The sequence below is a fragment of the Apus apus genome, chromosome 2 (assembly GCF_020740795.1).
Source record: "Apus apus isolate bApuApu2 chromosome 2, bApuApu2.pri.cur, whole genome shotgun sequence".
NCBI classification, from domain to species: domain Eukaryota; kingdom Metazoa; phylum Chordata; class Aves; order Apodiformes; family Apodidae; genus Apus; species Apus apus.
The window spans coordinates 142,241,605-142,269,100 of record NC_067283.1 but is presented as its reverse complement, the minus strand read 5'-3'; the positions used below and the strand labels follow the sequence as shown (position 1 = coordinate 142,269,100).

Here is a 27,496-nt window from a genome sequence, read left to right as displayed (position 1 = left end):
GATCCTCCAGCCCTCTGATCATCCTTCTGGCCCTTCTCTGGACCCTCTCCAAACTGTCCACTGGAATTGTGCTGAAGGCTATCTGAAAGACAGATGGGGCTAGCTAAAAAACCTAAGCACTATTTGTCAAATGTGAATGGAATGAGTCCTCTTGTGATCCATACTTCAGAATATCGTGCATATCTGACACCAGGGTGCTGACCCATCTCATATAAACCATTGTAGTACCTAGAAACTTTGGATCAGATGATCCTGGAGGTCCCTTCCAACCTGGCATTCTATGATTCTATGATGTCTCTTAATATGCAGGACAAGGAGAGTTTGCCATAAGGCAGGGAAAGCACTCATTATCACTTCCTTTTCCAGATCTCTTCATTCCTCCTGCTAATTTCAGTTTTCTCCTTTATCCTGAGTAAGTGTTGGGCTTTGCTAACACCAAACTTACATTACCTTACATTTTGTGATAATTGGTCTGCTGGTAATTTGAAGGTTGATTTGTGTTTTGTTACCTGTAATTGCAAACAGGCACTCTTAAATGTTGCTGTAGTGCCAGTCTGCCACTCTAATCAAGAATAATTTAGATACTTTCTCTTGTAATTTGAAGTAACAGAGGATGGACAGGTAATTTGGCTGATGGATGGGCCTAATAGATGTTCTCTCCTGATGTTACCAACAAACAAAGGTACATGCACTGCTCTGTGACAGGGCTTTTTAGTTCAGTTAATTACCATTTGTTGTTAATCAATTACATGCAACTAGCACATATAGTCTCCATTGACCTGTAAGAGGGGTGATAATTATTTTCGTAGTGTACTGTTGCCTTTAATCCCTGGGGTCTTGGCAAAAGATGCAGTCTTGTTTCTGATCCTCTGTTGATTCAATCTGAATAGTGATGGAGTGGAAGCAGTAGTACTCAAACAAGGCATGGGTAATATCTTTCAAAATCTTCTGGCTGTCTGCTGTGTCTGCTATAGATAGCAAGCAGAAAATAATCCAATTCCATAAATATAATATTTAAAGAAAAGTAAGTTTTTACTGACAGAAACTGCTCACAAACAACCTGGCAACTTCTAAAAAGAAGTCTGAGAAGTGTTTCTTGTCCTTTCTATCCTCCTTTCAGGAACTTCTATGTCAGCAAAAGTTTTTTCAATCAAATGTGGTTGGAATATGCAATTTTGGCAAGAGCTGAGCTAAGTTTAATTACCAAAGAAATTCAGTTTGGCAGAAGATTGTAGGAAAGCAGAAATACTTAATAAAGCTTAGTTCATCCAGTCAGAGAGTTGCAACAATGCCAAGCGATTTGGGTGGCTGATAGACTCACTCTTTTTGGGAAGTGAGGACTCTGTGAAGGACTTTGCCTCTGAACCTGTTCTTGGCCGAACAGTGGAATTTTTTTCTTAAATAAACCTTAACATGTACAAAGAAAACTGACAAACAAGAAATTTGATCTGAGTAGTGGACAATTTGTCAACATGGATAAGGGCTTTGAGCAATCTGGTCTAGCGGGAGGTGTCCCTGCACATAGCAGGGGGTTGGAGCTAGATGAACTTTAAGGTCCCTTCCAACCCAAGCCATTCCATGGTTCACTTAGTAAAAACATTTTTAAAGATTAAGTGTTACTTCTGCAGTGTTGTAGTTTTGCGCTAAGTAGAGATCCCTGTTGTTTTGGCAACATTTCTGGAAGGAGGATTTAAAAGCTTTTTTGTTGTTTGTATTTTTCCAATAAATCAATGACATTTGTTTTAACAAGCAACAGATACGCAGTCAGTTGTATCCCAGTCAGGAGAAACTGACCTTTACTAGGCAGTAACTGAATACTTACTCCGTGTTTACAAAAATGTACTGACCTGTGGCAACATGAGCAGATAGAATAGTTTGATTCATTGTCAGAGACCAAAGCTGAAGGTTGTGAACAGACTCCACTTTCTCAACTGATAAAATCCTTGCTTTCACTGCATCATAAGCAAGTCCTTTTGCTGTTCCTTAGGAAGAGAAGTTAGGGTAAAAACATATTTTGGAGAGAAAAATTATTATCAGTAATGGAAAATGCATCATGAAGATTTATTCAGGTAGATGTATAATGTTTATATTTCATTCTTTGGAAAGCCTGTCTGTTTCAGAGTTTACTGTGAAATAGAATCCTGTATCTTGTTTTATACTTCTCCATGGATGAATGGGATTCGTGCATGCCTTAGAGAATACTGTGAGTGTCTGGTTTACACAGGGAAGTGAGATGTTTAGCCAGATCATGTAACAGTTTTGCACCAGCAGCTTTTGTGAGAGTAGAATTTATGGCATCATTTGAGCACCTCTGAAAGATTCTGTCCTCGATACACTTACACAATAGAGAAGCATTTGTTTAGCAGAGAGGTAAAGACAAACATAAAGATAAGAATTGTTTCCAACCTTAACCATTCTATGATTTTATGGTTTGACTCAGCAATCTTAGATGAGATGAGATCCCTGGTCTGGTTAAGGAGTGGATCAGTACGTGTTTACTTAGATGAGCCTTCTTACAAAAGGTCATGATGGGGTTGCTAAGACTAGAGAAGAGAAGGGTCAGGAGAGACGTTGCAGCAGCCTTCTGACACTAAAGGGGACCTAGAGGAGACCATCAGGGATTGTACTGGTGAAAAGAGGCAGAACCATTTCAGACTGAAAGAGGGAAGATTTAGGTTAGATATTAGGAAAAAATTATTTAGTGAGAGGGTGATAAGACAGTGGAACAGGTTGCCCAGAGGAGCTGTGGATTCCCTCTCCCTGGAAGTGTTCAAAGACAGGTTGGATGGGGCTTGGACCAACCTGACCTAGTGGGAGGTGTCCCTGCCCATGACAGGGTGTTATCTTTAAGGTCCCTTCCAACCCAAACTATTCAATACAATAACAATATTGATTAACTGTGTCTTTCATACTGTAACTGATAATTATTTGTAATAACTAATGACCTCAGTATTGTATGATTTGTCCTGTCTGTTTATTACAAGAACAATACAGAGTATTAACTTGGCATAACATGATGCCAACACGCACATGCTTTTTAGAGAAAACCATAGACGATCAGTGACTGTATGACACAGTTGGTCACAGGTGTGGACTTCTCTACTGCTGCGTTGACACCCCAGGACATGTTGGATGTTCTATGCATGGGGTAAGAGCCACCTCCAATACCAACTTCAGCATCAAATTTCTCTTCAGAAAATTCTTAGGAGGCTACTTAGGAGGCAGGACAGCGGCTTCGGAGACCCACCCAAAAGGACAATAAAGGGCTTGCTACATAGGCAAACCAAGCACTGTCAGCCCATGCTGGGAATCACTGCTCAGAGAAAGAGACCTCTAAGTGTGAGGGGCAGCCAAGCCTTCCTGTTAGTTTGATTTTTTTCCCATTAATCAAGAGGTCTTTGATTTTTGGCAGCCAAGATAGAGCCAGTAGCTGCACTCTGTCTGGGCACACTTCTACACAAATATATCTGTGTCTCACAACCACGGAAAGCCAACCAACCCTAGAATTAAGCTTTACTGTAAAACAATGTAAGAATATTTTTCTTGAAACAGAAGTATGTCCAAAGTGAAAGAGAGAAGTAAACAGCCATGCAGACTGTCACATTGAGTAACTCATTTCCATTCAAAATCTACACTCTTAGAGCTACTTTTCCTTTTAATCCTTATTGAGAAAGAGGTTGCATTATATTATTCAGTGTAAGGAGGGCAAAAACATGCATCTATGACTGCTCAAGTAATTTGGCCTTGCAAATCAAATGTTCTGGCCCATTGCTGGCAGGATTAAATACTGCCAAACCTGGTTCGTGTGGCTGCTGATGTATTGAGAATTGTCTATTCCCTTGCACCTGAACATGACTGGAAAGCTCCATCAGTTTGCTTTTCTGGACTGGTGTAACTAAAACACTTAAAAACTTCTTCTTCTTGCACTCAGCCTATTTCACAGCCACAGTTCAAAGAACAGACTTTTTCTTCTATTTGGTGTTTTTTGTTTGTTTGTTTGTTGTTGTTTTTTTGCAAAGTCTTGTATTTCACATGGGTGAAGGAATTACACAATGAACAGAATGAGTAGACATCTTATATGCCAAAGGGGTGATAAATAGCAATGCTACACATACAACAAAGAAAAGCAATTTAATTTTAAGAATACATTATGATAGAAAACTACTGTGCTTAAAATTTAATTAAGATTAAAGTATGATAAGAGTTTTGAGAATATCAGAAACTTATGCAGAAGTGTGCTATTATACTTTTGTCAGCAAATATAAGAGTTATGGAGAAAGGGAGAGAAGAAATCAAAATATAACAGTATTGATTCTGGAATGAGGTCTTACCTTCCATTAACACAGTCAAAATATCCCGTAAGATGGTGATGGTGGTTGCCAAAACAAAGATGGAAAACACAAATGTGCAGATTGGGTCAGCTATTTTGTATTCTGGCTAGAAAAATATGAACACATCACTTTGTTAATTTCCTTATTGTTGATTATTGCCATTTTTAATTAGCTGATCTCAAATAATATTATATTCCATTAATCTAATACAGAATCAATGTTCACCTCCTTTGCCAGCTAGGGAGCCTCAGCACAGGGCATGAAGGTGAATGGAAAAGGAAAAGGAAAGACACAGAAATATCCTCCTTGCAGATGAAACCCAAAGAAGCAAGCACTACATTCTTAACAGTCATCTCAGTTCCCAAGAATAACTCTCTTTGACTAAATTATAATGTATGTCATTAACACACAGCAATTATTTGCATAGTACCTGGTGTCACAATGCTATGAAAGTAAATGTTATCCTTAATTGTAAGGAAGGCAAGTGAACTAATGAAACTAACCTTAAAGAAGATGATAAGTGAGCTTATTAGCACACTAATACTCTGGAGTAGGTCTCCAATGGCATGCACGAAGGCTGCCCGCACGCTGGCGTTGCTCGGAGCCGGCTTTTCCAGAGGGGCTGACACGTGTTCCCTGGCCTGAGCCCCATGGCTGTGCCCATGGCTGGTCTGGTGCAGGATCAGGCTTAGTCTGCAAGAGAGGTAAAGCTGCAAATATGAGTGGGGTTATTGCATCTCTGAAAGCAGTGAAGCCACACATGTCATTGTCGCTCGCACTCTGAACGCTGACCAATAAAATCAGACATATTAAGTAAAAATACATAGTGGCTAAGCAGGCAATTCCTAGTTTTTCAGTGTTTTCCACGCAAACAAGAATGTCTGTGAACAGAGGAATTAATGAGGCCTCATTTTCTGTAGAGTTCTTGAATGTTTCTATAGAGTTCTTGAATGTTGGATCATAAACTGGTTGGAAGGAAGAAGTCAGAGAGTTGTGGTCAGTGGGACAGAATCTAGTTGGAGGTCTGTGACTAGTGGAGTCCCTCAGGGGTCGGTACTGGGACCAGTGCTGTTCAATAGTTTCATCAACGACCTGGCTGAGGGAACAGAATGTGCCCTCAGCAAGTTTGCTGATGACACTAAACTGGGAGGAGTGGCTGACACACCAGAAGGCTGTGTTGCCATTCAGTGAGACCTAGACAGGCTGAAGAGTTGGGCGGGGAGAAACTTGGTGAAATTCAACAAGGGCAAGTGTAGAGTCTTGCATCTGGGGAAGAACAACCCCAGTACAGGTACCAGTACAGGTTGGGGGCTGACCTGCTGGAGAGCAGTGTAGGAGAAAGGGACCTGGGGGTCCTGGTGGCCAGGAGGATGACCATGAGCCAGCAATGTGCCCTTGTGGCCAAGAAGGCAAATGGCATCCTGGGGTGCATTAGAAAGGGTGTAGTTAGTAGGTCAAGGAAAGTTCTCCTCCCCCTCTATTCTGCCTTGGTGAGTCCGCATCTGGAATATTGTGTCCAGTTCTGGGCCCCTCAGTTCAAGAGGGACAGGGAACTGTTTGAAAGAGTCCAGTGCAGAGCCACAAAAATGATGGAGTGAAACATCTCCCTTATGAGGAAAAGCTGAGGGAGCTGGGTCTCTTTAGCTTGGAGGAGACTGAGGGGCCACCTCATCAATGTTTACAAATATGTTAAGGGCAAGTGTCTGGAGGACAGAGCCAGGCTTTTTTTCAGTGATGTCCAGTGATAGGACAAGGGGCAATTGGTGCAAACTGGAACATAGGAGGTTCCACGTAAACATCAGAAAAACTTTCTTTCCTGTGAGAGTGACAGAGCACTGGAACAGGCTGCCCAGAGAGGCTGTGGAGTCTCCTTCACTGAAGACATTCAAAACCTGCCTGGACAAGCTCCTGTGTGATGTCCTCTGGGTGACCCTGCCTGGCAGGAGGGTTGGACTAGATGATCTTTCAAGGTCCCTTCCAACCCCTAAGATTCTTTGATTCTGTGGTTCTGTGATTCTGTTCTGATATCAAATAAAAAGTGAGATGGAGATTAATCTTTTCCTGGAGTTTGTGCATTCATAACTTCCCTTCCTAGTGTGGCAGCTAACAGAAGAAAGAGAGCAATTGCAGCCTTCAATGAGAAACTGCACCTTTCTTCTCTACCCTTTTCCATATTCTCATGAAACTCATAAACAATATTTTTGAGACCAGTACATCTCTATCACTTTTTATCAAACTATAGCAGCAGATTCAAGGTTCAAAAGTTATTTGGAGAGAGTAAAAAGTAACTTACAGGATATTGGCAAGCACAGCACAAGCAGAGGAAATGAGCATCACTGTAGCATTGATATCATAATCAGGGTGTAGCAGCCTCATGCTAGCCAGATATATCAACACACCAGTCACCATCCAAATTATCATCATAGACATCAACGCAGCCACAATTTCTACGAAATAAAACAATCTGATGTGAACAGGAGTCATAACAGAAATGTAAGAAATTTTAATACATTGATGGTAACGGTTCCAGGTTTGTGAGCTTCATAGCCAAAAGAGTTACTTCTCGTGTGTTGGCAGCCTTGGTGCTCTCAAACAATGGGCCAAAATCCTTTCTGGTCATAGCAAATCCAGTGGCTGCCCAGGGCTGCTCTACCCATGTGGTAGCCTAACCCTGTTCTACATGCTCTTACTTCTCTCCCCTTTCCATTGTTGAGTTAATGAGGCATTTGGAGAATTTGGAGAGATGAAAAATATTGTTTGAGGAGTTCTGGGAGCAGCAAAAGGAGCTGTAAAGGTAAGGAAGGATAAAAGAACAATTCTTTCAAATCTTACGTATTTGCCTGGCCCTTCCAATAGGGTGTGAGAACCCCAGGAACCAGCCATCCTTCCCCAACAAGATTACTTTGGTCACAGTAGCAGAGGTTGGAGGGAAGGAGAGAGGCACAGCTCATCCAAACCCACATGGCAGGTGTAATTTGCCTCCAACAGCCTCCCTTGCTTCTGTACACCTCTTGCCAATTCACACTCCAGAAAGACAGTGGCAGCCCTTGACAAGGTCCTGAGAGCAAAACCTCTCCTTTCTCTCTCCTGGTGCTCATCCTTTCAATGCCACAAATATTTTTTGTCCCACTAGCAGTGATAAGAACAAAAGAAGCTATTTTTTCCCTGGAGCAGCAAAATATAATTTTGTGTCTATTGGCTCTGAGTTGGGCTCAAATAAATAAAATCCCCAAGGCCACCATTTGCTGCACTGCCATAGGCAAGGTTGAGGGATGTTCATATGAACGTGCAACATGTTCTTAATAGGGCCTGGGACTAGTAATTGCCACGTGACTTGAATGGGTAAATGTGGGTTTTATGAACACACCAAGGAAAATAAAATTTCACAGTAAAGTGAAAGGCAGTGGATAGCCAGAAAGAGCAAAGGACTTGCACAGACCTCCACTGTCAGTTCATGAAAGCAGCTGAAACTCATCTTATGAGTTGGAATATATTTTGATCAGTGTCACACCTTTTACAGCAGTCCAAGCTTCAGATACTTATTAAATAAACATTTGTCTAGAACTGACAATGAACGAAAATGCACTGACAAGATTATCTGATTTTACTTAAAGCTGAATGGAGAGAAGATAACATAAAGCATACCTGGTGGTTTATATTTTCTGCAAGTTAAAGTTGAAACCCTGCAAACTTGGCCCAGCTGAAGGTGCTGATGTCTCTGCTGTTGTTGGCATGAAAGGAGCCAACAGCTTTTGTGAACACCTGAACGAAAGTCTACGTGTGTGTGTATATACTCCACAACTGAATGTGTTAGGGGTCATCTTTACCTACACAGGTGAAAATATGTATCACTTTTCAGTGCAGTGTGTTAGCAAAAGCTTGGCTAAGCTTGCAGACCAGTTCAGTAGTACTAAATGCTTGACTCAATATGTTCTCCATCAAATTTCTTCACCACTACTGGCACTAACAAGAATGCAGCAAACAGCAGTTTGAGACTCCTTGGAAAACTCTGGATCATACCAGAGATAAATTGAAGAGAGCTTTCTGACCTGGAAGTAGGTCTGGCTCATACTATCAGTCACATTCAATATTGTGCTTCTCACCGTGTTACTGAAAGCAGCTGCACACCCAAAGGATTGTGTTGAACCACTGCCTTGACTGATTCTGCTGCCTGATTCAGGCTTAGAAGACAGAAGGCATTCAAATGGCTCCTGCTAAACCTGAGCCCTGTCATATACAGTCTTTGCATGACACACCCTACCTGTCAGTCTGAGAAAAAAAGTGAAAAATGAGCTGCAGCTACAAGACCTTAGTGGTTTGCACAGAGTGACTCTGCCACCCACCTGACTGCCCTCAGCTACTCTATTAGGGCATCCACCTACAAATCAAACAGGAAATATATCTGGAAAAATAAGCAAGAAACAGGATAAATATAATGGAATGCAGTTTAATAGCCACTGGCATTTGATGCAGGGCTCTCTTTGCTACCAGTATAAAAAGGCCATAAAGTATGGGTTCTGAAGTTCTGCATAGACATGACAAAAACCTAAAATATCTAACACAGACTTACATACAATGTCTTGTCTACATCTCCTCATCAGCAAGAGAGAAGTTTTACTTTTGTTTCCTCCCAGGCTAAGAGATCATAAACCCAAAAACTAATTCTGGATCAAGCGAGGGGAAGTAGTAGTTTGCTAAGGCTGCAAAATTCAGCTGTGTGTTGGCAACATAATGCCAGTCATACTTCAGTCATACTACACCCCCCCCTCATCCAACAGTCTGTTTCCAGCAGTGTCAGCAGAATATACATAAGGAGCAATATAAAGACAGGACAAGTATGGCATCTGTCTTCTCTGGCACATTCTACAGCTACGGGCAACCTTAGCTTGCAGACAGCCTGAGTCAGAAGCTGCTTTGGGACCTTCATACTGAACATCTTTGAAGCATTTATCATCTGAGCCCTCACTCATTCCAGGTGCATAGGTGTGTATAGCCATTTGAGATCCTTTGACACTGCCACGTGTGACTTGACGCAAGATGTATAGGTCACCCACAGCCTTCTAGGGTGGAGGTTGAAGACTTTGTGGAACACATTGGCCATTTTGAATAGCACTAATCACATATGAGCAACTACACTGAGCCCTGAGACACTCATAATGGGATTCATTTCCAGGCTGAGGTAAGTAAATTAGAATGTCTACATGTAGGTGTGGACTAAGTGTCTAAGCTCCCATTGTGGACAATGGGCATCAAATTAATGGTGATTCACACAGCTCCCTTCCCCACTGACTGACTGGAAATGCATCCCAGTTTCTTAATTATGAGTGTCTGATGGTATTTGAGATGCCGTGGTCTTGTGTTTGGCATCCTGTGTAGCTTCCTGTGGGTCTTGTGCCACAGCTGCCATTCCCATGCATAAGTCCCAGACACCCTAGCACCAGACCTCGATGTTTAGGCAGCTGAACGGAGTCTAAATTTCTGCTGAACCTATTAGAAGCTTGCACCTACTCTTATATGTGCTCACTTACATGTAGACATTGATATTTAGGTGTCTAAATCTTGAATTGAATCATACAGCCAGAAAATTTTTCTGATAGTTAGGATTTTGTAAGTGTCTTATCTTTTTTAAGAGAATGTATGTTTGATTGTAAGGCTTTTGGTATTAGGTGTCATCTGTAAATATCCTGATTTTGGCTGAGGACAGAGAACTTTCAAAACCTACCAGTGCTCGCTTCTGATAAAAACCAGCAGTGATAAAGAGATACACAGGGAGAGGATTTAGAAAGTGGTAAATGTTAAAAAAGCTCACTTTTCTACAAAGATAACGTCAGAATTGATATAGCATCATATACGTAATATATATATGTTATCATCCTATTGATGGAGAAACCCTGTCATTTTTATCGGTATTGTTGCTTTTATAGAAACTGCTGTTTCATAGTAAATTGAGAACTCATCTTCCTCACACCCAAGTAACTGAGAGAAGTTGCTGGTATCTCAGCCAAAGCTGGCACCTGCCCAAAACTATATAAAGTAATGAACTTCAAGACACATTTTTAGACCAGAAATGACTGTGCTTTTTACTTCTTTGATGATCACTGGTTTGCTCTGTTTGTCATGTGACCTGGGGGCTTTGAGAACATTAGTGCTCTGTATCTAAATATCTGCAGGCCTATGCTGGACATCAGCACATTTCCCACTGCCCGGTTCTGAGGATTTCCCTCTCCACATTTGTTCATATTGTGACACTTTAGCTACCTGCTCGGTGCCACCCAAAAGTGAACTGCTTGGTGGGAGGTTTGGAGGCAAGCCACAGTGAGAAGAGACTGATGAGGAAGCTTGCCAGGTCCACCAGGATGTGTGCAGCGTCGGTGATCACCGCCAGGCTCCCAGCGATCTGCCCACCTGTGTGAAACACGCAGCTGTATCATGGCTCTGGTCACAAGTTTGAGTCAACCAGATCAAACCTGAGACCTTCTTTGCTGTGAATCAAAGGGGATGTTCAACTTTCAGTCATTACAGACATGACACAAAACTCTTCAAAGACAGTTTTGTGCCCCATTCGTGCAGTGAAAGTCAGTAATAGAAAGACTTATGGCAATCTGCCCTAGAGAAAGTCCTAAGGACAGTAAGAGTTGTGGCACATTGGTGCTGTGGTTTTATTACTGTTGGACTGTTTTACTGTGACTATTTTAGTATCACATTTCTTGGTGAAAAGCAGTAGTAGGGTTCATATTTCCAGTATCCTCCCACTATCTCTTCACAGATCACTGATATTTTTAGACATGTACAAAAACTCAAAGATGTAGCTTATAGGATTTGTTTCCTATTTGTTATAGGAAAATAGGTACATTATTCCTGAATTAGGATGGCTGGATGCCCAACTATTTATTTGTCACAGGCAACACTAAAACAGGAGTAAAAAGAAAGGTCCCAGTAGCAGAGCTGTGATAACAACTGATCATATTTGTGAGGGCATAGTGAAAAATGTTCTGTTTGCAGGACTAATCTATCATTTTACATTGGTAATGCATGATTTAGTTTAGATTGTGGAGCTGGAAAATGTGACTGGATGGCATTTTATGCTGGGAGGTTTTGGTTTCATGTGAATTCTGAAAAAGAAAAAAAAGAAAAGTAAAAAAAAGAAGTCATTTTAGGCTATCTGAAATCACATTTCTTTTACTCAGCAAGCTGAATATTACTTTGCCAAATTCTTCTAACCATGTTAGAAGTTAAGTGCAAATCTAAAGAAACTAAAATATTGCTCTAAACTACCCCAGCTGCCAGTGATTGCAAGAGAAGAAAAGGATCCCAGGCAGAAAGCTGTCCTGCCAACTTACTACAGCAGGGGAATCTTTGCAGCAGAGTGAAAATATAGAAAAATGGAAATGTGAAGTAATGGAGCCAAAACATCTAGTTTCTGCTTCTAGCAATATATTTTCATCCTTTTTCAGTCATTCAGTTAATTTCAGCTCACCTTTTCTCCTGACCACAACTCATATGAGAATCAATGAATCCTGAAAAACATTGTAAAATGCCTCTTTCAAACCTTAGGCACCACTGCCAGAGGGACATGCAGATAAATCTCATTTCCTTAGAGATGGAAAGTCTTCATGACAGCAGGATGGACTGACTGACTGATTTCCACCTATATGCAGATTTTAGATTAAAGTATCTAATAGTGTAAGGTTTGTCACCACCAGAGAACATATATTACACATAGAAGGCTTTTTTTCCCCCCTTGGTTATCTCCCTATTCATCCTATTTACAGCTGCCTGAAAGTTATTTCCCAGAAGGGAGCAAGCACGGCTGCAGAATTTGGGGGCATCTCATTCCTTGCAGTAAAATGAAAAATTCAACAGAACTGGGATTTCCCAGAACACCAGCAGGTGTAAATTGCACATATACTTTTTGGTCGTGACACAGCTCCTAGGCTTTCCCTGTTTGCAGGGTAGCTGTTTCCCAAGAGGGAGGCAATTTTGCACAGCAGAGGGAAGCAGGCTTGTCTGGCACTGCACAGATGTTAACAGCCAAAGCATCAGCTACCTTTCAGCAAACAAATATGTAGAGCACAAGCTGCCTGCAAAACCCTATTGCATTTTAGAGACTGTATTTCCATGTTCTGTGGCACAGCAATACAAAAGCTTCCTTCTATTTTGTAGTCTTTGCAAAATTTTGGCAAATAATTGTTTTATGTGTTGTTGACATAGCTAATGACTTGCATGAGTTTCTGAGTTCTCAGTCTCCTTATCTAAGAAACCTGGTCAAGTCTTTATATTCCTTTTTGACATGATGATACATGCTGGGTTTGTCTCTCTTTCTGGTGCTCAAATGGAAATAAAGTGCTTTGAAATCCACATTTGGTCCTTAGCTACAAAAAATCCTTGGAAAGCACTTTTATATTAGGGCTGTATCATTGGTTTGACTGATATCTCCAAATCTATGGAGCTTGTAATGGATCTGCATTAGAAGAGCAGAAGATAATTGTTTTTTGGAGATAGTTGGTTTATCAGTCTCAGACAACCATGCCCATTTTATGAGGGCAGTAAGGTCCAGCACAGATGACTTGAGCAAAAATATCACAGGAGAGATCTCGGGATTCAAGGAAGCACAACTTTTCAACCTCTTTGAGAGTGATGCAGCTTTGTTTCTTCTGTCTAGCATAATAAAGACCACAGAAACTGTTTGCTCTCTAAGAGGAGAAGAAGGAGAATATGTTCTTTACTTTCAAGATAAAAGCCTGTTATGGGCTTTTATTGCTACGTATCAACACTCCCAATAAGTGGCCTTTAGGACTTCCCACTACCCACAATGGATGTTTATAGTTTTGTATACCACAAAGCAGCAGAAACTGTCAGTCACTCAATGGTCAATCACCAGGCACAGACTGCCTAGCCTAATGATAAAAAAAAATTAAATGTATAGTTCATAATTACAAAAATCTCCATAGACTGCTGTCGGTAACTGCAGTTAATAACTGGTTTCTCAGAGTTTAATGGTCTGAAGCAAAATGGTATTCAAGCCTGTTACTTAAGCTGTCACAGCAAAAAAGCTGTATGATTCATTAAGCAAAATGAAACATTTAGTTAACATATCATCTGTCCTTCCAATTATCCTCTAGCATTGCCACATTCACCAGACTTAAGCCTGCTGATTATATGGTTTTGTTAATAATGCATTACTTCTGGCACTGGAAATTACTGCATGGAGATGAGTGGCATGCACTGCTTTTCATGGGGAAAATGCATGTGACCTACAGACAATGGGGCTTCACAGGGGTGAAGCGTCTGGGAGGGAAGAGTTGGAGAATTCCCTACTGGGTTTGGCAGCCAGGGAAGAAGGCAGAAATGAGGTGGCTCTTTCACTGCCTCCACTTCTTACCTACGGGGAAGACAAAGCCTTTCTCTTTCATTTCCTTGGCCTCCAAAGATGCTGAAGCTGGGAAAACATGGGTTTCAGAGTCCTTCCTTGCTGATTTTTGCTACATCCCCTGTGGCACATGTGGCAAAAGTCTGTGGGACCCTCATGCCTTACCTCACCTCACTGCAGAGAAGGGGAAATTAAAGATCCAATAATTATTAGGTGCATATAAATATCACAGGAGCCACACAGAGAGCAGATCAGTGGGACAAAATGAAAGCTAATGCTCCAGGAGTGAGTCAAATACTTATTTTTGGCATTGTAGGATGGGTCCAGAAGAGAAAGCTAATTAGACAGGGGAATAATCTTCCACTGATCCAGAGACACACCAGCAAGCCAATTTAAAAGATAAATGTACCCTAGTATAAATACATTGGGTCAATTGAAGAAAAGCAGGTGGTGAATCTGGCCCTGGGTTTTCCTCGATATTGTAAAGACTGCTGCATTTAGTATCAGATCCAGCTGATAGCAGCCTTCTTCAGTGCTGAGGTCTCATTGGCCTGGATAAGCATGTTCAATTTTTTAATCTTAAACAAACAAACAACAACTAAAAAACCCACAAAAAAGTAACCAAATTTATTAGAAACCTTTTGTGACATGATGCTAAGACATGCTAGCCACTTTTAGCCAAATTTAAAGACCTAGGAGAAGAATGTAGACCATCTTATCCTTGTACTCCTACACAGATGCAATCCTTAAACAAATACATGAAAATATTTTAGTAGTTTCACCTTAAAACCCCACAATTCTTTTAAAGATTAAGGAGAAAGGAAAGTTATTTTGTCCCAAGTAGGTTCACCTCTGTGCATCACAGGTCCCTGCAGTCAGAGTAGGTGCAAAAGGGCATGAATACGGCTGTGCTGGGCACCAAACTGAGCTCTCTCTGAGCAAATATACTTCCCTGTAATCTCAGCAATCATGAAGAAAATGCAAATTACTGATGCTATACAGAGCTTCCTCCTGGCTTGATGCTGCTCCCTTTTTCTGTTCTCATAGGTCTGTGAGTAGCTGTGACAGTGATGATATGCTGGATTAGCTTCAGTATCTGCTTCCTCCTGCTGCTGCCTCTCTTCATTTAAATTCTTCTGCTGCCAGCTCATCCTTTGGGATGGAAAGAAACAGAATGTTAAAAAAGAAAAACCCTGATTATTTGGGCATCCAGCCCTGCAGCCTCAGAAACTATGTAATTAATGCTTTCGAAGTATTAAAGCCGCATTGGGAACAGTGGAGCAGGTCACAGAAGAGGTTTCCTAGCACAAGCAGGGCTCTGCGGGAGAGAGCTGCACATGAAATGACTGCTCTCCTTGTGTTTCCCAGCTCTTTGGACTCTTCCACATCATTGAGCAGTTTATGAAGCACAGGGTGACTTTCTTAGGCTGTGTATTTAATGCACATCATATGATATTAAAAAAGCCGTACTTCATGCAAATAGTAACCAAATTCAACATAGCATGGAGACAATTTTACAGAAAATGTCAGGTCTTTATTCCCAACAACTTTGTCAGGAAGACTATTAAAAAATAATAATCTGCTTTTTCTCAAATATAATTGACTAAAAATAATTTCTCTTGTCTTTTTGCATGCAGATTTTTTTTATCTCAAATTTTCGCATCTGTACAAAAACTATCAATCTTCTAGCAGGGTCCAAGCATGAAAAATTTTAGCCAAAAACTTTCAAAGACACTTAAAAAATCCAGGAAACCAGTTCTCCATAATATGCTGACCTCTTTGTTCCACTAAATTCATAGAAGGTAGAGAAGTTCAGCAGAAGTTGTTGGTTGAGCATCACTCAGGTGACATCACAAGGTGATTTCCCAGCCAAATCTGATCTGCCACAAAACCTCAGTGCCTTCCTTCTCTTCACAGGGAATATGGGATGGAGTTAGAAAGTTCCAGGGCTGAGCACATTGCACTGTGACAGTAGGACCTCCTGAACGACCACAACACCTGGTGCTTTCACTAGAGCAGCTCAGTGACTACCCACTTTATTCTAGGAGGCCCCAGGGTGGTTTGCTAAGCAAGGACATTCCCTCTTTCTTATCTCTCAACTGAGAAGAGGCAAATTGGTCAAAAAAATCCACTAAACCACATCCCAGGAAGTTCTAGTGAAAACTATTGTGTTATATCTATTCAGATATAACATTGGTTGCCACAGCTGCTCCTAATGTGTTACCCCCATTGGTAAAATATCCCCTGTCATGTACTGAGTCTCGTGGGAGAGCCCTGTGGCATCAAAAGGTGAATTCTGCCCAGATGCACATGCACGATGTCCATAAAACCATGTGTTGCAGCTATTTGAGGTCTGTGTGTGCAGGGCCATAGTCAGCACACCTGTCTGTGAATGCAGCAAACTCCATGGCTCTTTGAGTCTGAAATGAGGCTGAGGGTATGACATGGAGCTGGGCTTGGCTGCCCCCAAAATAACAGCCTCTTTTCCCCATTCTGACTAAGGACTTCCCTTTGAGACCAGAAAAGGTTATTTCTTTGGTTGCTGGAAGACCTGTGCTTTGGGAGGTACATGGATCTTGGTGACGTTCTGTAGCATTTCTGCACTGTTTATGGAAGTGTGAAGATGCCTAAAATCTCACTGGAAAGAAATCATGCTGTTGGCTGCCAATCTGCAGCAGCTGGTGTCAAGAAAAAAAATTGCACTGAAGTCATGAACTCTTTCCAGCTGCCTTTGTGGGCAGTCAGAGGGGGCTGTGGCAGCTCAGCAGGTTCAAAGTCCTGCCAGGTGCCCCACAGCCTGCACCCCACCAATGGGCCAGGGGCAAAAGCAGCTGCAGAGCTGCAGATGCCTCAGCCCCTTGTTGTGTTCATCAGCACCACAGAAGTGCTGAAGGTGATGAAAGGAGAAGACCTAACCCCCCTTGGCAGCCCAGCCCTGCAACCGTAGATAATCAGCTTGGATTTGGTTTTGTAAATATTATTGAGATGTTCCAAGGAAGCAACATGTGCCCCTGAGTCAGCTTGTTTCCTAGTCAGGTTAGCACGTGGTCTCTGCTCAGCAGAGACAACCAGGTCTCTCTGTTACATGAGGATCTTGTGTGAAAGAGCAGCTGGTCAGATTTGGTGCCTGATGCCTGAGGACAGAGAGTTTTCTTAATCCTTTCCTCAGAGTTTTCCTTTATTTTCCCCTCAACAACAAATAAATGGGAGCTGGGCTGCCTGGGGAATGAGCTGCCCATCTGGCAGCTGAGGTCCCCACTAGGCAGTCCTTCTCCAGTCCTTTAGTTTGACATTCATCAGACTCCTCATGTGCACTGTGTCACTTTTGTACAATATTGTCCTGATGTATTTGCCTCAGAAGATACCACAAATTGATTCCTTCCAGATGGATGAATAAAATACTGTAGCTCTCTCACTGTCCCCTGGAGATCAGGGCATATGAGTTTTTCCTTCTCATGATCCCTCTCTGGAGTTAACTTCCAAAGCTTTTCTATAGTTTGCATGTAAAATTAATTTCCCTTTAACTCAGTTTTCATCCGCTGGCATTGAACATTAAAATCATCTTAACAACATGAGTCATGATCAGCTCAGAAACCTGTGAGGGCAGGGATGCCAAAATTACTCCTGCAGATTTCTGAGCCACCAAATCCTTTCCTTGCTGTTAACAAAATAGGTCGCTTTGTGATCCTCCTGGTTTTTTCATCTTTGAGTCTCTCCATCAGCTAACAAAAACTCAGAGTACCACTGAGGAGTCGGAAAGCACCATCCACAGATCTTGTTGAACAGATGCAAAAGCAAACAGAGACAGCGTAAACCCACAAATGTCACATCTTTCTGTCTAAAGTGTCTCTAAATAAAAGTGGCCCGGTTGTCAGAGGTGGTGAGCATTCTCTGCTCCCTTTGAACTTGCAGAGCTGCATCAGGCCCAATGAGTTAGGAAGACTCCTGCCAGCTCCTGTACGTAACCATTATTTTTTTTCCTCCAAGAGCAACCTGCTACTAATTAAAAGAATCTAAGAGACGGTTTTATAAATGTGTGAATCAAAAGCTTAAAGTGCAGGGATCAGCTCTGTCAAACCACAAACCCCTTCTGAGTCTGTTAGAGCAAGATGTAGCCTTTGAGCATCCGATTTCCACACCAGTACACGGCAAGCAGAGTCCCAGATTAAAAAATAATCATCTCCATTTCAAATTCTCTTTGTAAAAAAGATAGTTGGGGGAATGTCATAGAAAGGCTCCTACTGATTCATGCCCAGAAGGGAGGAAGGAGAAAATATTAATACATATTGCAGATTCCATACAAATCATTAGCAAGAGCTTTTGATTACAACTTCCTTTTGTTTGTTTTCCCTAGATCTGCTGGGTGCCTTGATCTGCAGGCTGATGGGAATAATTGCTATCCTCCTAAACCATTATGAGAACCCCAGTCAGAAGAGCAACATGTGGAATCACTGCACTTCCCACAGGACATCATCTCCTTCACAAGGGAAAACTGTAATTTTTGCTGCCTGAAAGGATAATGAAACTGCCTTCAGAGAAAAATTTATCAAAGCTACAGTCACTTCTCTTATACTGGCACTGCTCCGATTTCATCTGAGATCTGTTTATAGTCTGGCTGTACAGATTCTTCTTTTCCTTATCGTGGGCACAAAACAAAGGCAAATATTTATATATTTGTGTACATTTAGATGTCTACTAGATGGGAATTTTTCCTTTGGTTGTTTCTTTTAGTTTCATTTTGAGAGCCTGATCACGTATGCATAAATGTACTGTGAATAAATTTCCTTCTGCAGAACAGTACAGCAATATCTACTCTGAGTTATACCCATGGTATAAAGTATCTGAGTATCCAAACAGCCGAGTACCCAAACTCTGTTATGAGCATGAGGGGATACATAAGGGCAAAGCACAAGAAGGCAACAAGTCCAGAGGGCTGCTGCTCCACAGTTGCACAAATCTGGAGGCTGGGAGGTGACTAAAGCAGAGCTTGTATCTAATAACACTTTACAGATCTTTCTTCCAGGAACCTGCCTGACTTGAAAGTGGCGAGTTCCACAGTTTAATTACTATTCATGTAGAAATAATGCATACTTTGTTACTCATAAGTCATCTGCCTGATATTTTAATTAGTTCTTGTACTGTTAGGAATAATTAATTATGATTCCCTGTTTACCTTCATCACATCATTCATGATTTTACGTAGCATTGCTAAACCCCTGAACAATCAATATCCTGAGCTGGTGTCCTAGTTATTTAGTTTCTGTTTTATGACTCTTACTATCTCAGTTTTAATTTTCTTTCCAAAATGAAATGACAATAACTGAAGTGGGCATAATGGAGATGGTGTATTGCCAGTACGGAGCAGACACAGTCCTTTCTGCAGGGTCCTCAGGTCACCTAAGATGAAGGCAAAAGCAACGGGATGGGTTCTGCAGAGTCCCCTCAAGAGATTTAACAAATGGGTAAAAATCCTTCCAAAGTCACAATAAAAACTGAAAGTTTTCCTGAGCGTTGGATTCTGCAAAGAACAGAGTGGTGAAAAGCCTTTATTTGATAAGGACTCATTGATCTCATAAGAGGTTTCATACCCCTACTTTCTTGTTGTAGAAAATCAACCTCTACCTGAAGAAATAATCTCCTAGGTCCACTTCAAACTTTTTGCTTGCTGGCATGAGCCTACCAGACAAGAATCAATTACAAGCCTAAGGCTTCATTGATAGACAGGAATAACTATAGGTCAGGTTAATGACCTCTGTTAAAAACTTTTACATTAAAACATGCCCTAAGGTTTTGACACATTACCTCCTTTTTTTCCTTTTTTCTTGTCTCTTGTCTTCTCAGAAACAAAATAAAAACAAAAATCTTGAGACTGTAAGACCTGAGTTACACTTGTGTGATGGTATTCAAAACCTCACCGTATTGACATAAAAAGAACATGATCAGAAATCCAGTTGACAGTGGGAACTTGATGATCTTAGAAATCTTCTCCAACCTTAATGATTCTACAATCTTATGATTCTATATCCATGCTGAATCAAGCCAAAATCTAGTTCTCAGCACAGCTGGTACAATCTAATGTAAACCCACTGGTTTTTAAGTGAGATACTGAGTATTTCTGGTCAATCATAGAATCAATCATAGAATCATAGAATCATAGAATCATAGAATCATAGGGGTTGGAAGGGACCTCGAAAGATCATCTAGTCCAACCCCCCCGCCAGAGCAGGGTCACCAATGTTACTGTCAATATTTCTGTCAATCTATGGTCAGAAAGACATAAAATCATCTGGCCTGTATTCTTTCATGGAAACTTGAAGAATTTGGTCAAGGCATTTATAGTCTTTGATATATGGTTATCTAGATTACTAGATAGGTGATAACAAATCAAAAGCAACATAACAAGTGTTTAATCATCTGAAGAATTTGTCCTCTTCCACCATCACCATTGACTGTAAAAAGTCCGTAGAAAACTATCTTAGATACCTAATCCACATCCAAGTTAAAGAGACATGACATGAATCTCACTTGATATGCCTTACAGACAACATTTTTGCATAAGGTAGAAGGTTCTGAGTGTGCAGCTTCAGACACTTACCATTATGGTTTATATGCTTCCTGGAGTCTGATGAGAAGCGGTGTCCTATCCTGGGAACAGTCCTGTGTAATAACTTTGTCCTTTTTTGGAGGAGGAGGTGGTGTGCACCCTGATCAAGTTGTCAGATGATGCCAGCTTGGAGGTATAGCTCATACATTGGAGAGTGAGCAAGGCTGCCATAGGCAGACTGGAGGAAGGGGCCAACAGAATCACAGAATCACCAAGGCTGGAAAAGACCTTTAATTCATCAAGTCCAGCCTATGACTTAACACCACCACATCAGCTAGACCACGGCACTAAGTGCCACATCCACCCTTTCCTTTAACACATCCAAGGACAGTGCCTCCACCACTTCCCAGGGAAGTCTATTCCAATGTCTCATCACCCTCTCCATGAGGAAGTGCTTCCTAATATCCAACCTAAACCTCCCCTGGTGCATGCCCTATCTTCTTGTCACTAGTTGTCTGGGAGAAGAGCCCGGCCCCCACCTGACAACAGCCTCCCTTCAGGCAGTTGAAGAGAGTGAGAAGGTCCCCCCTGAGTCTCCTCTTCTCCAGGCTAAACAACCCCAGTTCCCTCAGCCTATCCCTATAAAATTTTCCCTCTAGTCCCTTCACCAGCCTTGTTGCTCTCCTCTGGACCTGCTTCAGCACCTCAATATCCTTCTTGAAATGAGGGGCCCAGAACTGGACAGAGTACGTGAGGTGAGGCCTCACCAGTGCTGTGTACAGGGGGAGAATTACATCCCTACTCCTGTGGCCACACTATTCCCGATACAAGCCAGGATGCCATTGTTCTTCTGGCCACCTGGGCACACTGCTGGGTCTTGTTCAACAGGTTGTCAACCAGTACCCCCAGGTCCCTCTCTGCTGGGCTGCTCTCCAGCCACTCTTCCCCCAGTCTGTAGTGCTGCCTGGGGTTATTGTGGCCAAAGTGCAGGACCCTGCACTTGGTCTTGTTGAATTTCATGCCATTGGCCTCGGCCCATCGATCCAGCCTATCCAGGTCCTCCTGCAGCTTCTTCCTACCCCCTGGCAGATTGACACTCCCCTCCAGTTTGGTGTCATCTGCGAACTTATTGAGGGTGGACTCAATCCCCACATCCAGGTCATCAATAAAGATGTTGAATAGGACTGGGCCCAGTACTGATCCCTGGGGAACACTACTGGTCACTGGACACCAGCTGGACACAGTGCCATTCACCATCATTCTCTGGGCCCGGTCATCCAAACAGTTTTTAACCCAGTGAAGGGTGTAGCTGTCCAAGCCATGGATTGCTAGCTTCTCCAGGAGGATGCTGTGGGAGACTGTGTCAAAGGCCTTGCTGAAGTCAAGGCAGACTACATCCAAAGCCTTCCTCTCATCCACTAGGTGGGTCACCCAGTCATAGGAGGAGATGAAATTGGTCAGGCAGAACCTTCCTTTCCTAAACCCATGTTGGCTGGACCTGACCCCCCGGTTGTCTTCTACATGCCTCTTGATTACATTCAGGATGATCTGTTCCATAATCTTGCCAGGCACTGAGGTCAGGCTGACAGGCTTATAGTTCCCTGGATCCTCCTTCCTTCTGGGACCTCCCTGGTCAGCCAGGACTGGTAATAAATGATTGAGAGCAGCTTAGCCAGTTCTTGCACCAGCTTCCTCAACACACTAGGATGGACTTGTTGGGATCTAACTGCCACAGCAGGTCCCTAACTACTCTTCCTGGGCTACTGGAGCGGAATTGTGCTCCCCATCCCTGTCTACCAGCTCAGAAACCCAGTTGTTCTGAGGTTAGCGAGTCTTTTTGTTAAAGAGTGCGGCAAAGAAGGTGTTAATCACCTCAGCCTTTTGCTTGTCCTCCGTTGCTAAGCTCCCCCCCTCATCCAATAATCAATGGATTGTGAACTGGTTGAAAGGAAGAAGTCAGAGAGTTGTGGTCAGTGGGACAGAATCTAGTTGGAGGTCTGTGACTAGTGGAGTCCCTCAGGGGTCAGTACTGGGACTGGTACCATTCAATATTTTCAACGACCACCTGGATGAGAGAATAGAGTGTGCCCTCAGCAAGTTTGCTGATGACACTAAACTGGGAGGACTGGCTGACACACCAGAAGGCTGTGCTGCCATTCAGTGAGACCTAGACAGGCTGGAGAGTTGGGCAGGGAGAAACTTGATTAAGTTTAACAAGGGCAAGTGTAGAGTCTTGCATCTGGGGAAGAACAACCCCAGTACAGGTACCAGTACAGGTTGGGGGCTGACCTGCTGGAGAGCAGTGTAGGAGAAAGGGACCTGGGGGTCCTGGTGGACAGGAGGATGACCATGAGCCAGCAATGTGCCCTTGTGGCCAAGAAGGCCAAAGGCATCCTGGGGTGCATTAGAAAGGGTGTGGTTAGTAGGTCAAGAGAGGTTCTCCTCCCTCTCTATTCTGCCTTGGTGAGGCCCCATCTGGAATATTGTGTCCAGTTCTGGGCCCCTCAGTTCAAGAGGGACAGGGAACTGTTTGAAAAAGTCCAGTGCAGAGCCACAAAAATGATGAAGGGAGTGAAACATCTCCCTTATGAGGAAAGGCTGAGGGAGCTGGGTCTCTTTAGCTTGGAGAAGAGGAGACTGAGGGGCCACCTCATCAATGTTTACAAATATGTTAAGGGCAAGTGTCTGGAAGACAGAGCCAGGCTTTTTTCAGTGATGTCCAGTGATAGGACAAGGGGCAATGGGTGCAAACTGGAACATAGGAGGTTCCACGTAAACATCAGAAAAACCTTCTTTCCTGTGAGAGTGACAGAGCACTGGAACAGGCTGCCCAGAGAGGCTGTGGAGTCTCCTTCACTGAAGACATTCAAAACCTGCCTGGACAAGCTCCTGTGTGATGTCCTCTGGGTGACCCTGCCTGGCAGGGGGGTTGGACTAGATGATCTTTCAAGGTCCCTTCCAACCCATAAGATTATGTGATTCTGTTATACACTCCCCCAGCCACATCAGTCTCTCTCTAAAGAGCTGCTGAACACTTCCTGGTCTCTCCCCTCTCCCATGGGCTTCCTGGGCTCCAGGAACCCTCCTGTCCATCTTAAATAAGTAAAGTTTGTTGTTAAGGCAAAGCACTTACTGCAGCTGCTGCCTCTGTCTGCTGTCCTCATGGTCTGAACATGGACAGGAGCCTTATGAAATGCAGCAAGGATGAATGCAGTGGCTCAAGCAGTGCGTCACAGCCCAGCTCCCTTTGGGGTTTGCATTTTACCAGGGCCCAAGACCCAAAGCTATTCTGGGAAACTGGATCTGTGGGATGCCCAGGGTGGGCTGGCAATGCCTAGGTGCTCCAGGTAGGTGGGATGTCCCCCTGCCCATCACCCTGCAGAAACGGGAACCCAAATTCTCCTGGGGCTCTGTTATTTTTCCAACACCCCGAGTCAGGGCTAGGACATCATGTGTTCACACAACAGACTAATGAAATTGTTTTTATCTCAGTTTGCATGTGCTGCAAGCTACATTAATATGAGCTAACAGGTTTGAAATAGCCAATCCATGTTGATTCTGGTTGGGAATGCAGCAATCAGGAGAGCAGCTGGACAGTGGGACTGAGCGTGGGGACTTTTTGTTACAGGCTGGAGATGTAAAGGACAACACCACCAAAGAGAGTTGGAGTTGATTAATTTGTAGAAGAGAAGTCTCTGGGGAGACTTTATAGAGGCTTTCCACTACCTGAAGGGACTACAGGAAATCTGGGGAGGGACTTTTGATGGATTTTAGGAATTATAGGATGAGGGGGAATGATTTCAAACTGAAAGAGGGAAGCTTTAGATTAAATATTAGGAAGAAATTCTTTAGTCTTAGGGTGGTGAGACACAGGTCCAGGTTGTCCAGAGAAGCTGGGAGACTCCATCCCTGGAAGTGTTCAAGGGCAGGTTGAATGGGGCTCTGATCAACCTGATCTAGTGGGAGATGTCCCTGCCCATGGCAGAGAGGTTGGAACTATAAGATCTTCAAGGTTCCTTCCAACCCAAACCAGTCTGTGATTCTATGAGATCAATAAATTGTCACAGATTTAGCAGAGGACCACTAGGGTGGTTGAGGGCCCGAGCATTCAGTTTTGGAGGAGATTTCCCAGGTAGGTCATGCAGACTCCATCCTGTGAGAATTTTTTCAAGGTTAGACCAGATAAAGCCACGAGCAACTTTTGTTTAATCCCTCGGTTCACCCTGCTTTGAGAAGGTTAAACCAGAGACCTCCTGAGGTCCCTTCCAACCTGAATTATCCTATAAGTCTACAGCTGACCTCATTTTCAGAGAGCTCAGTTAAAGCCCATAACCTTGTAAACATTTCAAGTTTGGCATGGGAGACCTCAATGCATCCAAACCCGCTAGTGACTACAGACAGGTTTGGCAAGTACAAAACACTCTCCCCCTCCAGCCTGTGTGCAGGGAACGGGGCCTGTGTTCAAAATTCCTACTCACAGAGTTAAGATAAAACCAGTTTTGTTCCCTGTGTATTGTAATAACGGTATTTATTAAAAAGAAAGTGTCTGGGGGATGGCAAAGAAATAAGCAATCTGTGTGCAAAATAAGTTATGTTGAAAGCATTAGAGTTGTTCATTAAGCCTACACACAGGGAATGGAAAAATGTGGTAATTTATACCAAAGGCTAAGATGAGCTTATTGCTACTGATCAGCTTAAGACACCTGAAGCTGTGGAGGCAGCTGGTCTGTGCAAGCCCAGGCCCAGTGGGCTGTGTCCTCCAGTGCCCAGGCCAGCTCCTGGGGGGCTGGCTTCAGCCCCCAGGATGGCACCCTGGGGTGCTGGGCTGCCAGGGGAGCAGGGCCAGGGCTTCCCCTCAGCTGGCAGCTCTTCTCAACAGGAGGGAGGATCCAGCTCCCAGCCCCATTTCTGGTTATTGTAGGGACGGAGTCATTACACTGTGCAGTTAGTAAAAGCTGCCCTAGTAAGAAGAGCTGAGAGGATGGGCAGCACAAGTGCCACGTGCCTGGAAGAGAAGCCTTTCTCGTCCTGGTGAGCTGTATTACCACTGCCATAAGTCAGCCATCTCCAGACCTTTGCTGTGGAGCCCTCCTGGGACTGGGCTGCTGGGCATATCTGCAATGATCAGCCCACCAGGAGGCTGAGGGGATTCTTGCTCCCAGTGTGCATCCTACCTCTCTTCTCTCTGAGGATATTCTCTGTTCCTGGTGATTCAGGGAGAAAAAGGGCTCCTTCACAAGACAGCCTAACAACTGTCCCTGTCTCAGGGCTCCTCTTCCTGTGTGGTGTAAAGGGTTTGTCCAGAGATGTCCTTGTGTCCAGAGGCAGCAAGGGGCCAAAGGACCTCAACCACTGAAACTGTGCCTGCAAAACTGCAAACCCAAAAAACTCTGAGTTCTTCAGTAAGTAAAATTAATTGCAGAATCATATGGGATAATTCTAAAATATAAATATTACCACAAAAGTAATTTTGGACAGTGTCATGTATATTTATGGAGCCATGTAATAATGTTTAATAACACAAACACTCAAATGACTAAAATACGATGGCAGTGACCCAGTATAAGAACATGGAGATACAGATTTCCATTTGAACTGACAGTTTTTATGCCAAGTTTCTGTCCCACACATTTTAAGAGAGCCAAGTAATAAATAACCTGAAAACCAATGAGATAATGGAAATGTCAAGAGGTGCTAAGCTGTAACTGAGCATCTATTTTCTTTTAAAAATACTTGCTGGTCTGAGTCAAGAGGAAGAATGAAAATAAGTTCAGCTGCAAAACTATTTTGTGATAGACATTTATACTCATTTTTTAACCCAAGCTCCAGCTTTCCTCACCTGGGCAAGCATTTACTCACAGGACTTCCAGCACACAAGAGGGACATCAGCTTCAAGCCTGGTAGACTATTCATATGAATAAAGTTTTGCAGGATCAAGTCTTTAACAGCATAGTATTCTTTTCACACCAAATAGATTATTTAGACATTCAAGCATGAAGGAGCCTTGAATCAAACATTGTGTCAATAGCACTATTATAATTCAGTCTAAAATTGCAGCATAATCCATGAGGTTTTGTATCCTACAATAAATCTGCTTAAGCTTATAAAATACATAGCAGGAGACACTTGCTTCAACAGTAGATTGGTTCAATCCATCACAGATGCAGACGTATCAGGCTGCTGCCTAGTAAATACATCTAGTAAAAAACATTTAAAAAGAAAGTTTGGAAAGGGAAAAAAAAGCAAACAAAACTTTTTGAAAGTAACAAAAGACGTTCCCTGAACGCAGTGTGAAACTCCCCATGCTTTGACTCCAGCAGCCTGTCGGCAGATCAGTGGTCTCATATTGCTCTCAAAGGCATAGCAATGGCAGTGAAGGAAACAGAGTTGTGTTACCTGTCTAGGGCCAAGGAGTATTTGTTGGTATCCCTTTCACTCACAAGGCAAATTTATTGCAGCATAATCCATGAGGTTTTGCATCCTACAATAAATCTACTAGGATTATAAAATATATAGCAGGAAACACTTGCTTCAACAGTAGATTGGTTCAATCCATCAAAGATGCAGACATCTCAGCCTGCTGTCTAGTAAATGCATCAAACATTTAATAAGAAAGTTTGGAAAGGGAAAAAAAATCAAACAAAACATTCTGAAAGTAGTGAAAGATGTTCCCAGTACACACTGTACTTTGACTCCAGCAGCCTGCCGACAGATCAGTGATCTCGTATTGCTCTCAAAGACAAAGCAATGGTAGTAGAAGGAAAGAGAGTTGTATTACCTGGCTAGGGTCAAGGAGTACTTCTTGGTGTCCCTCTCACCCACAAGACAAGCTCTTTCAAGACCCTTTTTGGCAGCCATGAGGAAAGTCGGTGGGGTTTTGCTTGGGTTTTTCCTCCCTTAAACTCTCCCTTCTCTGTTGGAAGCGGATGTGGGCAGAAATGTCCTCCCGACTTATGCAGAAGTCTCTGCCAAATATTTTTAAATGAAAAGGTTTCAATAATCTTCTCAATAAACCCACTGGGGGAGAAAGCTGCTTTCCTAGGGCTGGTGGCGTCACTAACATGCCAAACAGCAACTTGCTGAGCATGTCAGATTGGGGGTTTTGGGGCCTCCCTCTCTTTTTTTTTCCCTTTCTTCCCCCACATTCGATGCCAGGATACGGTCCCTGGGCAGGCAGTGGGTGCGTGCCCTCCCTCTGGCTGGGGTCAAATGCAGCCGTGCACACACTGACACGCGCAGGCGCTCTGAAAG

The 27,496-nt window shown here is 42.9% G+C and overlaps 1 protein-coding gene across 1 annotated transcript; it reads right to left on the bottom strand.

Annotated features, from left to right (window-relative positions):
* Window positions 1–301: 301 nt before the first annotated feature.
* Window positions 302–27,179, bottom strand: SLC30A8 (solute carrier family 30 member 8). The gene is made up of 8 exons (XM_051609802.1): window positions 27,024–27,179; window positions 14,650–14,853; window positions 10,590–10,753; window positions 6,625–6,778; window positions 4,835–5,024; window positions 4,332–4,437; window positions 1,848–1,982; window positions 302–968 (listed from the first exon to the last, which is right to left on the bottom strand). Exons 1-8 carry the CDS (start codon window positions 27,101–27,103, stop codon window positions 823–825), a joined length of 1,179 nt encoding a protein of 392 aa, XP_051465762.1. The 5' UTR covers window positions 27,104–27,179; the 3' UTR covers window positions 302–822.
* Window positions 27,180–27,496: the final 317 nt, after the last annotated feature.